The following is a 13438-nucleotide window of genomic DNA, read 5'->3' on the forward strand; positions in this document are numbered from 1 at the left end:
AAAATCGATAGGGGTCATCTACTTTGCATGTACAATCATTCTATGAAGTTTCAACATTCTTGGTCAAGTGGTTCTCTAGTTATTGATCGGAAATGGTTTTCCATGTTCAGGCCCCTGTGACCTTGACCTTTGATGGAGTGACCCCAAAATCAATAGGGGTCAATTACTCTTTATGACCAATCATCCTATGAATTTTCAACATTTTGGGTCAAGTGGTTCTCTAGTTATTAATTGGAAATGGTTTTCAATGTTCAGATCCCTGTGACCTTGACCTTTGACGCAGTGACCCCAAAATCAATATGGATCATCTACTCTTCATGATCAATCATCCTATGAAGTTTCAACATTCTGGGTCAAGTGGTTCTCTAGTTATTGATCGGAAATGGTTTTCAATGTTCAGGCCCCTGTGACCTTGACCTTTGACGGAGTGACCCCAAAAACATTAGGGGTCGTCTACTCCAGCAGCCCTACAACCCTATTAAGTTTGAAGGTTCTAGGTCAAATGGTTCTCCAGTTATTGCTCGGAAATGAAGTGTGACGTACGGACGGGCGGACAGGGCAAAAACAATATGTCTCCTGGGGGAGACATAATAAGGTTTGCTGTTACAGTATCAGTTACCAACCTCATAATTTTTATAATGCACTGCACTCTCCCCTTCAGTCAACAAAAATTTGTAACAGAGTTATCAACGTTCCCCACCTAGGGATATTTTTCACAAAACATATTGCATGCCAATGCCACAAATTCTAGGTAATCGGGCAACATACTAACAATGTACATAATAATATATAATTCATGAAGATATAATGAACTTCGAAAATTTCTCGTCATCTATAATTGAAGGGAATGCAGGGTTAAATGCTAATACAGTGTAACTTCTGAAAACCGGACCTTCTAAAAACCGGAAACCTTTGGCTTTAAAAACCGCACGAAACTCAAAGTCATGTTTTTTTCCTTCTTATTTCTATACATTTTTAACTTCTGAAAACCGGAACTTCCGAATTCTGAAAACCGGACGCATTTTGAAGGACCGTTTATATTTTAACACTAAAATTGACCTCCGAAAACCAAACAGCAAAATACTAACCGGTCTGTCTTTAACATGTTTTTAATCCAAAAATGCCCGTGGCAAATTGTCATCATCTTCTTTGTTTATCTATTAGCGGTGCGCGTTTGTTTTGATACACATTATAATCACAATGATCATTTGATGCAAAAGTAAAGAACTAATCAGCAATCACTTTATTTGTTTTCAATATATAAAAACTGATTTATTAAATATCTTATGTGTGGAAAACTTTTGTAATGTCTGAATGAAAGCAAGATAGATGTTTTAACTGATTTAGGTACATCGATTAAACTACACTTTATCAGAACAGAACAGAACAGACATTTTATTATATCTAACTTGAACATTTACAGTTCATCGTTATATCAACATCAATTAAATATTGATGAACTCGGGACTTCAAAGGTGGTAAAATGATAGTGGAAAATGTTTGAGTAGATGCTATTATTGTTTTATATACAAAAAAGGAAATTTATTATACGTAATTATCCTTAATGTTTGTAACATATTAATTCAATAATTATTAAATCAATTAATAAATCACTTGATACAAATTTGTACAATTAAAAAGGATAATAATCTCCTTCATCTTTCATCCAACGTGTAAGAAAACATAACTCTAGTGCATAATGTCCACTTTGCCTACAAACTTCCAAACTTCTGAATTCCGGAAACTTCCAAATACCGAAGTTTTAGGCTGGTCCGGAGGTCGTTCGGTTTTCGGAAGTTACACTGTATCTGTATTTCAGATATTTAATGTGATTCTATTTCTAGATTGGTAAGGAAAAATAGATAGGAGTGTCGGAATGTCACAATATTCGCCAGTCATAGCAAATGTCTTTACACAAGAACATGCATTTGCATATGGATTTTTTTTGGCCAATTATAAAAAAAGTTGAAATATAAGATATTTATAATAACAACAAAGGGAAGTTAATCCTAAAAATAATGAAAAAATCTCTATGTGTATATAAGTCCACACTTAACGCCTTACCAGGAATAGATAGGTTAATAACAATTGCCTGTAACATGCACGTTGTTCCTCAGGAAAGAGGTCTTAATTTTCCCTACAGCCAGAATTAAGAAGTTACAATAAATGCTATTTATAGTAAAAACAAAGGAAAGTAATCCTAAAAACAAGACTGCCTCCTAGTGGTGAAGATTTGTGCAAAGTTACATAAAAATCCCTCCATGCATGAAAATGAAAAGCTACAGACAAGTCAATGATCCTTAACCCTTTACCACACAGAACAGAAACCAAAGTAACCTCTTTTACATAACACTGATAAGTGATAATCAATAATCAATAATCGGTATATGGCTGATAAAGGTGACTGTCTTATCTGAACAGAGGTGTTGGCATTATTTTGTGATTACACACACTTATGTAAAAAATGTCATTATTTTAATATTTTCTATAAGTTTGACATTATTTTTGTCAATATAAAGTTTATAGCAATTTAAATTCTCTTTCCGATGATACAAAATTTATTGTAGTTTCTCTTTGAGTTTCGAAGATATAAAGTGTTAAAGTACGGGAATATATATTTTTAGGCATAAAATTCCGTTTTGGATTACTTTCACATTGAAATTCATATACAATTTCATTTTGATGTTTGAAAGTTTGATTTATAGTTAATAGACTTATCTTCCGAATCGGAATCAGTAAGTATTTATATAAAAAAACAACCATCAAACTGAATAACACTACAAAAATAACGGATCGTAAAATTTCTGAAAGTGCAAAAAGATCGCTGAGATCGAGACTCGTAACCGACTACAGTATTCTTGTGCTAAAAATTAAAATATTTTTAGGATCATATTACGTAATATTTTGATGATCAAACGTCGGTACATCAAGGGTGACTTCCGCTGCAATTAACTCTTGGGGTGTCATAAAATATTTGAAAGCCGTGGTCCTTCTGTTTTGATTAACACTTCCCGTTATGTAAGGACATAAATTCCAAGCCATCGTATACACAAATTGTTGTTTAGGGGAAATCTGCATGTATCACGCGTGACCTTCATGACCTAACACATTTAAAAATACTTTGATGTTAAATGGTTGTTATTTTTAGAACGAGGAAAGCCCGCGAACCGGCCAGTTGCAAGCAGTTTTCTCAGTAATTTTCCATGACGTAGCGTCGTGCACATGTAGGAAAAAACCCCGATGTCTTTCTTTGCAAAGTACTCGATAAATTTAAATATTAACCACATGATCTTGTACGTAAATAATGATGACGAAATCCCATTATTTTGAGTAGTAAACATCCGGAATTTGTTTCTTTAGGAAAGAAACGAAAATAAAGCGATTGATTATGAGACACGGGATAAAACGATTCTGTTCAAATGGCCGTTAATCGGTATAATACGTTTCTATCAGGGAACCGATAGACACGGGTCAATACGTTTCTGTTTGGTAATCGATAGATACGGTGATAAACGTATCGATGTGGGAAAGGGTTAAATTTGACATTTGGCCTCCAAGTGTGACCTTGACCTTAGACCTAGGGACCTGGTTCTTGGGAATGACAAATAAGCTCATTATAGGGAACATTTGTTATTTAAAATCCTTTTATGAATGATAGAGTTCTTGACCGAAAAAGAATCAGACCATGTTAACCTTTAACCTGTAAGTGTGACCTTGACCTTAGAGCTAAGGGTCTTGCTCTTGTGCATGATACGTTGTCTCATTATGAGGAACATTTGTGCCAAGAAATTTCAAAATCTCTTGATGAATGGCAGAGTTATGGACTGGACATGAAAGAGACCATGTTAACTTTTGTCCTCTAATTGTGACCTTAATACCTTGGAGATAGTGGTCTGGGTATTGCACATGAGACATCGTCTCATTATTGGGAACATTATTTTGTGCAAGTTATTTGAAAATCCCTTCATGAATGGGAGAGTTATGGACTGGACATGAAATATACCCTGCTAACCTTTGACATCTGTGATCTTTACCTTGAAGCTAGTGGTCTGAGTCTTGGGCATGACACGTCGTCTTATTATGGGGAACATTAATTCAATTATTTCATAATCCCTTAATGGATGGCAGAGTTATGGACCGGACACTAAGTGTGACAGACAGACGGATGGAAGGAAGGACGGAAGGACATAGCCTATTTCTATGTCCCCCATTTTTTCTTTGAACAAGAGCTGTCAATATTGGTGACAAATGCCCCCAAAGTAGGCTCAAGAATGCCACAGCTGTGTGCCCAAGAAATCACATATCATTTTGTGACCTTGACCTTCAAGGCCTCAGTGACACATCTTCTCAATATGGTTAACACTTGTGTCAAATTATTTTCAAATCCCTTGATAAAAGGCAGAGTTATGCACCAGACAAGAAACACCTTTGACTTCTAAGTGTGACCTTGACCTTGGAGCTAGGGGTCTGGGTCTTGTGCATGACATGTTGTCTCATTATGAGGAACACTTATGCCAAGTGATTTCAAAATCCTTTGATGAATGGCAGTTACGGACCAGGCATGAAACAGACCATGATAACATTTGACCTCTAAGAGTGACCTTGACCTTGGAGCTAGGGGTCTGAGTCTTGCGCATGACACATCGTCTAAGTTATAGTGAACATTTATGCCAACTTATTTCAAAATCCCTTATGAATGGCAGAGTTATGGACCGGACACAAAACAGACCATGATAACATTTGACCTCTAAGTGTGACCTTGACCTTGGAGCTAGGGTTCTGGGTCTTGCGCAAGACATGTCGTCTCATTATGGTGAACATTTATGCCAATTTATTTCAAAATCCTTTGATGAATGGCAAAGTTATGGACTGGACACGAAACAGACCCTGATAACCTTTGACCTCTAAGTGTGACCTTAACCTTGAAGCTAGGGGTCTGGGTCTTGCGCATGATAAATCGTCTCCTTATGGTGAACATTTATGCCAAGTGATTTCAAAATCCCTTTATGGATGGAAGAGTTACAGCTCGGACAAGAATTAACTGGATGCACAAACTCGCGCACGGACAGACGGACATGCGATTTTAATATGCCCACCTTCGGGGGCATGACAAAAAGGAGGGGGACAACAATTTGCTCACTAGCTTCTCCCTCTGCTTACTAACATTTAAATTCAGCATTTGTTCAATTTTTGTAGATGACTGTAATTGTATTGAATTGCATGTAACTTGTGCAATTGTTTGTTTTTAGGATCATAGTCATGAATTTGGGAAGTATCAGTCGGAATGTTTTTGTTTAATTTTTCATTGAATTCATATAAATCTTGTACTCATTCTTACGCTAAATAAGTGTTTGTACCCAAAATAATACAAATTATTATTCTTGAAACTGTGTTCCTATTTACCAAATTTTTAAGTAATGTGCAAAATTACACGTGATAATACACATTTATTTTGTGTAATAATGCCTGCAGAAGCCCTTGGGATATGTTCACCGAAACTTAACATTCCTGAGGGCTTCTGCAGATGTTAATACACAAAATATGTATCTTATCCCTATAGTATTAAACTCACCAAGATTTCTTTTAGTAGGCACCCATTCTGACAATTCATTATGACAGGGGTGAAATTGTGAATTGTGACCTCTTAAGATATTAACAGTAAAGTTGTTGACAACGCATATCGCACAACAAATGGAAGACACAGTATCCCAGTTACTCATCTAGAGCAATGACACCACATTTGAACGGTCAGCAAAATGAAAAGAAGAAATTTGGCAGTCTAAAGTTTTTTCTGACTTAAAAGCATACTTACTGTATAAGGGCATTTGTCCACTGGAGCAAGGGTTAGAGTGGTTGATATGTGTGCAGAAATCAAGATGACCTAAAAAATTGTCATCATAATTGACAAATGATTTGTTGTCAGCATTAAAGTATCCTGCTTTGTAGTCACACATCAGCAGAGTTTGACGGATATGGTTTCCTTTTAACACGACTTTAAACCCTTCTGGAATCATTTCCAGTAATTCATGCTTGGTCCTACAGGCATTGTGACATTTAGATGGTTCAACTTGGTAGTAGCCTTCTGGACAAATACTTTTTTTTATCACAACCATACCATTGCCATCAATACCTTCAAATTGCCACCCAATACCTGGAAAGAAATAACATTTTTAATGAACTTCTGTTAGTATATGAAGAAACATAGCACTACCTACAGGTGCCATTGCTTGTTTGCAAGTGCTGGACTATATGCAAGAAACAAATTACAGTTCAGAATTTCTAAGTACAAAAAAACTGCAAGTTTCACCCCAGCTCTTATTGTTTTTGAGAAAAGATGAACCTGAACAAAAAAATTTAAACAAGAAACCCAAATTTTGAAAGACCAAAAACGGCCATAATTTTGACAAAAATTAAATAAATGCACATCAGAGATATGGTTTTTGGCCTACACAGTCACCTAATGATGATTAACTAGTAGTTGTTGAGAAAAGATGGACCTAAACAAAAAGTTTAACCAACACCAACAAACAGGTGATGACAACACCTTGTAGATTTTTTTTCCAAAATCAGATAAGCTGATAAAAGGATAGAGTGAAGCAACTAGAAATTGCAACAAGAGCTGTCACAGGAGACAGCGCGCTCGACTATTTCGATGCTGGATAGTGAAACTGGGCACATCTGAGGAAACTAGAGCTGGCACTGGAGTGTTTAATGACTCCAATTGTGGATGAAGATATTACACAATAGCCTGAGTCTGTGTCAAAAATATCAACTTAAAGTAATAAGAGAGGTAAAAATAAAATGTATCAAAACACTATATAAGTATATCCTAAGCAAAAAGGGGCATAATTCATTAAATATTGGGGCCAGAGTTATGCACCTTATGTCATATGGTGTGGGTGATGATGTTGAACAACAATTTTAAGTTTGAATCAATTCCATTCAGTAATAACAGCAACAGAGTGAAAGTGCATCAAAACTTTAACATAAAATTCTAAGTAAAAAGAGGGAATAATTAATGAAAAATTGGTGCCAGAGTTATGCACCTTGCACCATATGGTGTGGGTGATGATGTTGAACAACTATTTCAAGTTTGAATCAAATCCATTCAGTAATAACAGAGACAGAGTGAAAGTGCATCAAAACTTTAACCTAAAATTCTAAGTAAAAAGGGAAAATAATTCATGAAAGATTGGTCCCAGAGTTATGCACCTTGTGTCATATGATAATGGTAATGATGTTGAACAATTGTTTAAGTTTGAATCAGATCCATTCAGTAATAACAGAGATAGAGTGAAAGTGCATAAAACTTTAACCTGAAATTCTAAGTAAAAAGGGGAATAATTCATGTAAAATTGTGCCAGAGTTATGCATCTTGTGTCATATGATGTGGGTGATGATGCTGAACAACTATTTTAAGTTTGAATCAAATCCATTCAGTAATAACAGAGGTAGAGTGAAAGTGCACCAAAACTTTAACCCGAAATTCTAAGTAAAAAGGGGGAATAATTCATGAAAAAATGGTGCCAGAGTTATGCACCTTGTGTCATATGATGTGGGTGATGATGTTGAACAACTATTTTAAGTTTGACTCAAATCCATTCAGTAATAACAGAGATAGAGTGAAAGAGCATCAAAACTTTAACCTGAAAATCTTAGTGAAAAGGGAGGATAATTCATGAAATATTGGTGCCAGAGTTACGACCCTTATGTCAGATGATGTGGATGATGATGAGGAATAAGTATTTCAAGTTTGAATCAAATCCATCAAGTAATTACAGAGATAAATTGAAACAAGAGGGCCATGATGGCCCTATATCGCTCACCTGTTATCATTGCACTTGAGGACAAGAAGGTCCTCAGAAAACATATCTAAGTCCAAAGGACAGGAACAACAAAGGGAAGAAATTTAACCAAAAAGAAAAAAAAATTCTTACAAGGTACAGATATGTCAAAATAAACCTAAAAATTGGAGGTACCATCCATGTTGTACCACAGAAAAGTGGTCTCGGTTTTTCTCTATGGCCAATAATAAAAAAGTTACTAAAAATAAGCTATTTATAGTAACGTAAAAGGGAAGTAATTAAAAAAAAATTATTGTAAGTGAACAAAAGAAGGATCTGCCAAATAAATCTGTTGACATAAATGAAATTTCAGATCAGCATCTTCATTAGTTACGGAGATATACCCATTTTAATTTGAAATAAAGGGAGGTAATTTGACATAAAATCAGTCCATAGTTATCTACCCTGATTAAATCAGTCCAACTAATGACAATAATGAAATTTCAAATAAGTCCTATAAGTACTTACTGATATAAATCCATTTTGATTACAATCAGGGGAGGTAATCAGATATAAAATAACTCTGGAACCTACGATTGGATCTGATTTGTCATGGAATCCAAGATTTATTGTTGTTAAAGATATTTTGGAAGTTTGTATCAAATAAAACCATAAATGAAGTATCTATATTGCTGCAAAAGCCAAAATAGCCAATTTTGGACTTTTAAGGGGCCATAACTCTGGAACCCATGATGGAATTTGGCCAGTTCAAGAAAGGAAGCAAGATCTTGTGGTAATACAAGTTGTGTGCCAGTTTGGTTAAAATCAAATCATAAATGAAGCTGCTATTGTGCAGAAAAGGTCAAAATAGCTAATTTTGGCCCTTTCAGGGGCCATAACTCTGGAACCCATTATGGGATCTGGCCGGTTCAAGAAAGGAACCGAGATCTTATGGTGACACAAGTTTTGTGCAAGTTTGATTAAATTCAAATCATAAATGAAGCTGCTATTGTGCAGACAAGGTGAAAATAGCTAATTCTGGTCCTTTCAGGGGCCATCACTCTGGAACCCATAATGGAATCTCGCCAGTTCAATAAAGGAACTGAGATCTTATGGTGATACAAGTTGTGTGCAAGTTTGGTTAAAATAAAATCATAAATGAAGCTGCTATTGTGCAGACAAGGTCAAAATAGCTAATTTTGGCCCTTTCAGGGGCCATAACGCTGGAACCCATAATGGAATCTGGCCAGTTCAAGAAAGGAACTAAGATCTTATGGTGATACAAGTTGTGTGCCAGTTTGGTAAAAATCAAATCATAAATAAAGCTGCTATTGTGCAGACAAGGTCAAAACAGCTAATTTTGGCCCTTTCAGGGGCCATAACTCTGGAACCCATAATGGGATCTGGCCAGTTCAAGAAAGGAACCGTGATCTTATGGTGATACAAGTTGTGTGCAAGTTTGGTTAAAATAAAATCATAAATGAAACCACTATCGTGCAGACAAGAAATTGTTGATGGACGCACGCACGGACGGACGCACGGACACACGACGGACGACGGACGAAGGGTGATCACAAAAGCTCACCTTGTCACTATGTGACAGGTGAGCTAAAAAGAGAAAGTGCACCAAAACTTTAACCAAGGTGGGGACGCGGAAAGACGCCGACGCCGACGCCGGGGCGAGTAGGATAGCTCTCCTTATACTTCGTATAGTCGAGCTAAAAATAGTCATACAATTAATAAAACTGTAAAAGAATGGATAAAACTGTAGAACTGAACTCCAAACAAAGAAGGCAATGGTGGCCCTAGATCACTCACCTAAATTTCACAGCTTGCTTTAATAGTCTGGTTCACACAAACAAATACTTTTGAAATTATTTTGAATTCTGACAAGACTTTTTCAAGTTACCATGGTAATAAAATGAATATGGGCATGTAGTGTGTGATAGGGGTGGTTGCCCGGGTGTGACCTTTGACCTTAAAATAATAGGGTCATATTCTTCTTAAGACCATTCATGCTAACAAATTTAAAGGTCCTAGGTCAAGCGGTTCTCAAGTTATTGAGTGGAATCTGTTTTCAAGGCTTAGGCCCCTGTGACCTTGTCTTCTCCACAGCCCAATCATGCTATTATGTTTGAAGGTTCTGGGTTGAGTGGTTCTCAATTTGTTCGGCGGAAACTGTTTCCATGTTTCAGGCCCCTGTGACCTTAAACTTCAATCCACTGACCATAGTAACATTAATGGTCATCTTCTTCATACATGTATGCCCAATCATGCAAACAAGTCTGAAGGTTCTAAATCAAATAATTCTCAAGTGATTAGGCAGAAATTATTTTCTTTGTGAACTTGACCTTTGACCTACAAATCCCAAAAACAACAGGGTACTGTTCTGGGTCAAGCAGTTCTTAAGTTATTAGGCAGTAACTATTAACTCTACCAATAGATGGCCCGACTGACCATTGCAAGTCACAAGTGCAAAGCAAAATACCCCCACTTCTTCAAAGGGAGCATAATAACACCCATCCACTAAGAGTGTATAATTATACTGCTTTTTAACATAATCTATAGGTTACTTTCAAATTACATTTTCACCTTTCATCATACACCTCTGTCAGAAAATATGGCCATTCAAAAATGTTGTTTTTTTTGTACATCTTGGCATTATGAATGGCTATATATGAAAGTCTGAACCAATTAAAGTATAACTACAACCTTGAGAACTTCTGAATTTTGATGAATTTAAATAAATGTTTCTTTGTAATTTCATATTTCATCCTTTTTATTTTACAATGGAATTGCCAAGAGTACCAACAACAGTAATAGCTGCTGATCTGAATACCTTTTGGGCAACTTGTCCCATTGGGAATGCAGAAAAACACCATCCCATAAGGGCTGTTCATGCATTTAACCATCTCTGAAGATCCACACGTGTAATTGCAAAATTTTAACTTTTGCTCAAAAAAAAAATTATGTCCTTGACACTCTGTATTTTTCTCTGGATTTTGGCATACTTCTGACTTCAGCAGTTGAAACTTATGGAAAACGTCCCTCTTTGTTCCCATATCCTGATGCTTGTCCCTGACAGGATTCTCGTACGTGGGATTAACCTTGCACAGCAGCAATAGTACAACCAAACTCAAATTCAGTAACTGCAAAATCAACATGACCACTAATTATTGCTATGAAATTAACAACTGGATCAAACAATGGTTGGGCAATATTTTCTTTATGTAACGCTAAGTTTGATTCACATATTGCTCTATAAATATTAGACAATAATATTGATACTAGAAGAAGCTTTTGTAAAAAGTGCATGTCTCTCCTAATGCACAGTAGTAATAGGCAAGATGTCAGTAGGGGACAGGAGCTAAAGTCAAAGACACACGGATAACTGGCTGAAATAGGGATCATCTACTCAATATATCCAATCACCCCACCAAGTTTCAACATTCTGGGCCTAGTGGTTCTCAAGTTATGAACTAGAAACAGTTTTCTGGCCCCTGTAACCTTGACCTTTAATAAATAGAGTGACCCCAAAATCAAAAGGGTCATTACTCTGCATGTCAAAACATCCTAAGTATGAAGTTTCAACATTCTGGTTCATGTAGTTCTCAAGGTATTGATCGGAAATGGTTTTCAATGTTCAGTCCCCTAAGACATTGACCTTTAAAAGAGTGACCCCAAAATCAATAGGGTTCATCTACATGTCCAATCATTTTATGAAGTTTCAACATTCCGGGGCGGTTGGTTCTACAGTTATTGATCGGAAATATTTTTTCCATGTTCGGGTACCTGTGACCATAACTTTTGATGGACTGACCCCAAAAATGACAAAGATTGTTTACTCAATAAGCCCTGCTCCCTCCTCCTATGAAGTTTGAAGGTTCAATGTCAAATGGTTCTCCAGTTACTGATTGTAAATGAACTATGACCGGAGGATGAATGTTCCTAGATATGTGTATTTATGTGTTTCCTCTTTTGTTCTCTCTATTTGGGAAATAGATTTCAGTTTTGCATGCTTTGTTGGCAAATAAAACATAGTTTTGAGTTAGGATGCAAACACAATGACTGTAGGCCAGTGATTAATTACAACGCATCTAAAGGGGGAAAAAAGTCTTTATTTGCCAACAAAGCATGCAAACCTAAAATCTATTTCCATTCAAACACATTTAAATTACACCAGGAAGGGAAAATAATCTGGAGTCAGTATTTAGGCGTAAATGGACGCATCACTTCCAACTGGCAAAATGTATTTTAATCAACATGACAATACACAGTAAAATTCTTCTTTGTTTATATGAAAGTAAATCATAAAAGTGTTAAAATATTCTTTCAGTCACGTTTAAGAACAAGAGGACCATGATGGTCCTGAATCGCTCACCTGTTCCCACATGACCCAGTTTTGAGTATGACGCCGTTTTTTCTATTATTTGACATAGTGACCTAGTTTTTGAGCTCATGTGACCCAGTTTTGAACTTGACCTAGATATCATCAAGATAAAAATTCTGACCAATTTTCATGAAGATCCATTGAAAAATATGGCCTCTAGAGAGGTCACAAGGTTTTTCTATTATTTGACCTATTGACCTAGTTTTCGAAGGTACGTGACCCTGTTTTGAACTTGACCTAGATATCATCAAGGTGAACATTCTCACTAATTTTCATGAAGATCTCATGAAAAATATGGCCTCTAGAGAGGTCACAATGTTTTTCTATTTTTATACCTACTGGCCCAGTTTTTGACCGCACGTGACCCAGTTTCGAAACTGACCTAGATATCATCAAGGTGAACATTCAGACCAATTTTCATGAAGATCCATTGAAAAATATGGCCTCTAGAGAGGTCAAAAGATTTTTCTAATTTTAGACCTACTGACCTAGTTTTTGACCACAGTTGACCCAGTTTAGTACTTGACCTAGATATCATCAAGATGAACATTCTCACCAACTTTCATACAGATCCCATGAAAAGTATGGCCTCTTGAGAGGTCACAAGGTTTTATATTATTTGACCTACTGACCTAGTTTTTGACGGAATGTGACCCAGTTTCAAACTTGACCTAGATATCATCAAGGTGAACATTCTGACCAATTTTCATGAAGATCCATTCAAGGGTATGGCCTCTAGAGAGGTCAAAGTTTTTTCTATTTTAAGACCTACTGACCTAGTTTTTGACCGCAGTTGACCCAGTTTCAAACTTGACCCATATATCATCAAGATAAACATTCAGACCAACCTTCATACAGATCCCATGAAAAATATGGCCTCTAGAGAGGTCACAAGGTTATTTCTTTATTTGACCTACTGACCTACTTTTTGAGGGCACGTGACCCACTTTCGAACTTAACCTAGATATTCTCAAGATGAACAATCTGACCAATTTTCATGAAGATCCATTTGAAAGTATGGCCTCTAGAGAGGTCACAAGGTTTTTCTATTTTTAGACCTACTGACCTAGTTTTTGATCGCACGTGACCCAGTTTCAAAACTGGCCTAGATATCATCAAGGTGAACATTCAGACCAATTTTCATGAAGATCCATTGAAAAATATGGCCTCTATAGAGGTCAAAAGATTTTTCTAATTTTAGACCTACTGACCTAGTTTTTGATCACAGTTGACCCAGTTTCAAACTTGACCTAGATATCATCAA

At 36.3% G+C, this 13438-nt stretch overlaps 1 protein-coding gene across 1 annotated transcript in view; it reads right to left on the reverse strand.

Annotated features, from left to right (window-relative positions):
* The window catches only part of LOC128554926 (uncharacterized), a gene marked incomplete at its 3' end in the record, with an annotated part of 43348 nt that extends 32615 nt beyond the window's left edge, over nucleotides 1-10733 (reverse strand). Inside the window, exons 1-2 of the mRNA XM_053536259.1 lie at nucleotides 10624-10733; nucleotides 5813-6151 (exon numbers count right to left, since the gene is read on the reverse strand). Of these exons, the coding sequence (XP_053392234.1) occupies nucleotides 5813-6151; nucleotides 10624-10696 (412 nt within the window). The remainder of the gene's footprint in view (nucleotides 1-5812; nucleotides 6152-10623) is intronic.
* Between the last annotated feature and the right edge of the window lie 2705 nt (nucleotides 10734-13438).

Source organism: Mercenaria mercenaria, unplaced genomic scaffold (assembly GCF_021730395.1).
Source record: "Mercenaria mercenaria strain notata unplaced genomic scaffold, MADL_Memer_1 contig_877, whole genome shotgun sequence".
Classification (NCBI taxonomy): Eukaryota; Metazoa; Mollusca; class Bivalvia; order Venerida; family Veneridae; genus Mercenaria; species Mercenaria mercenaria.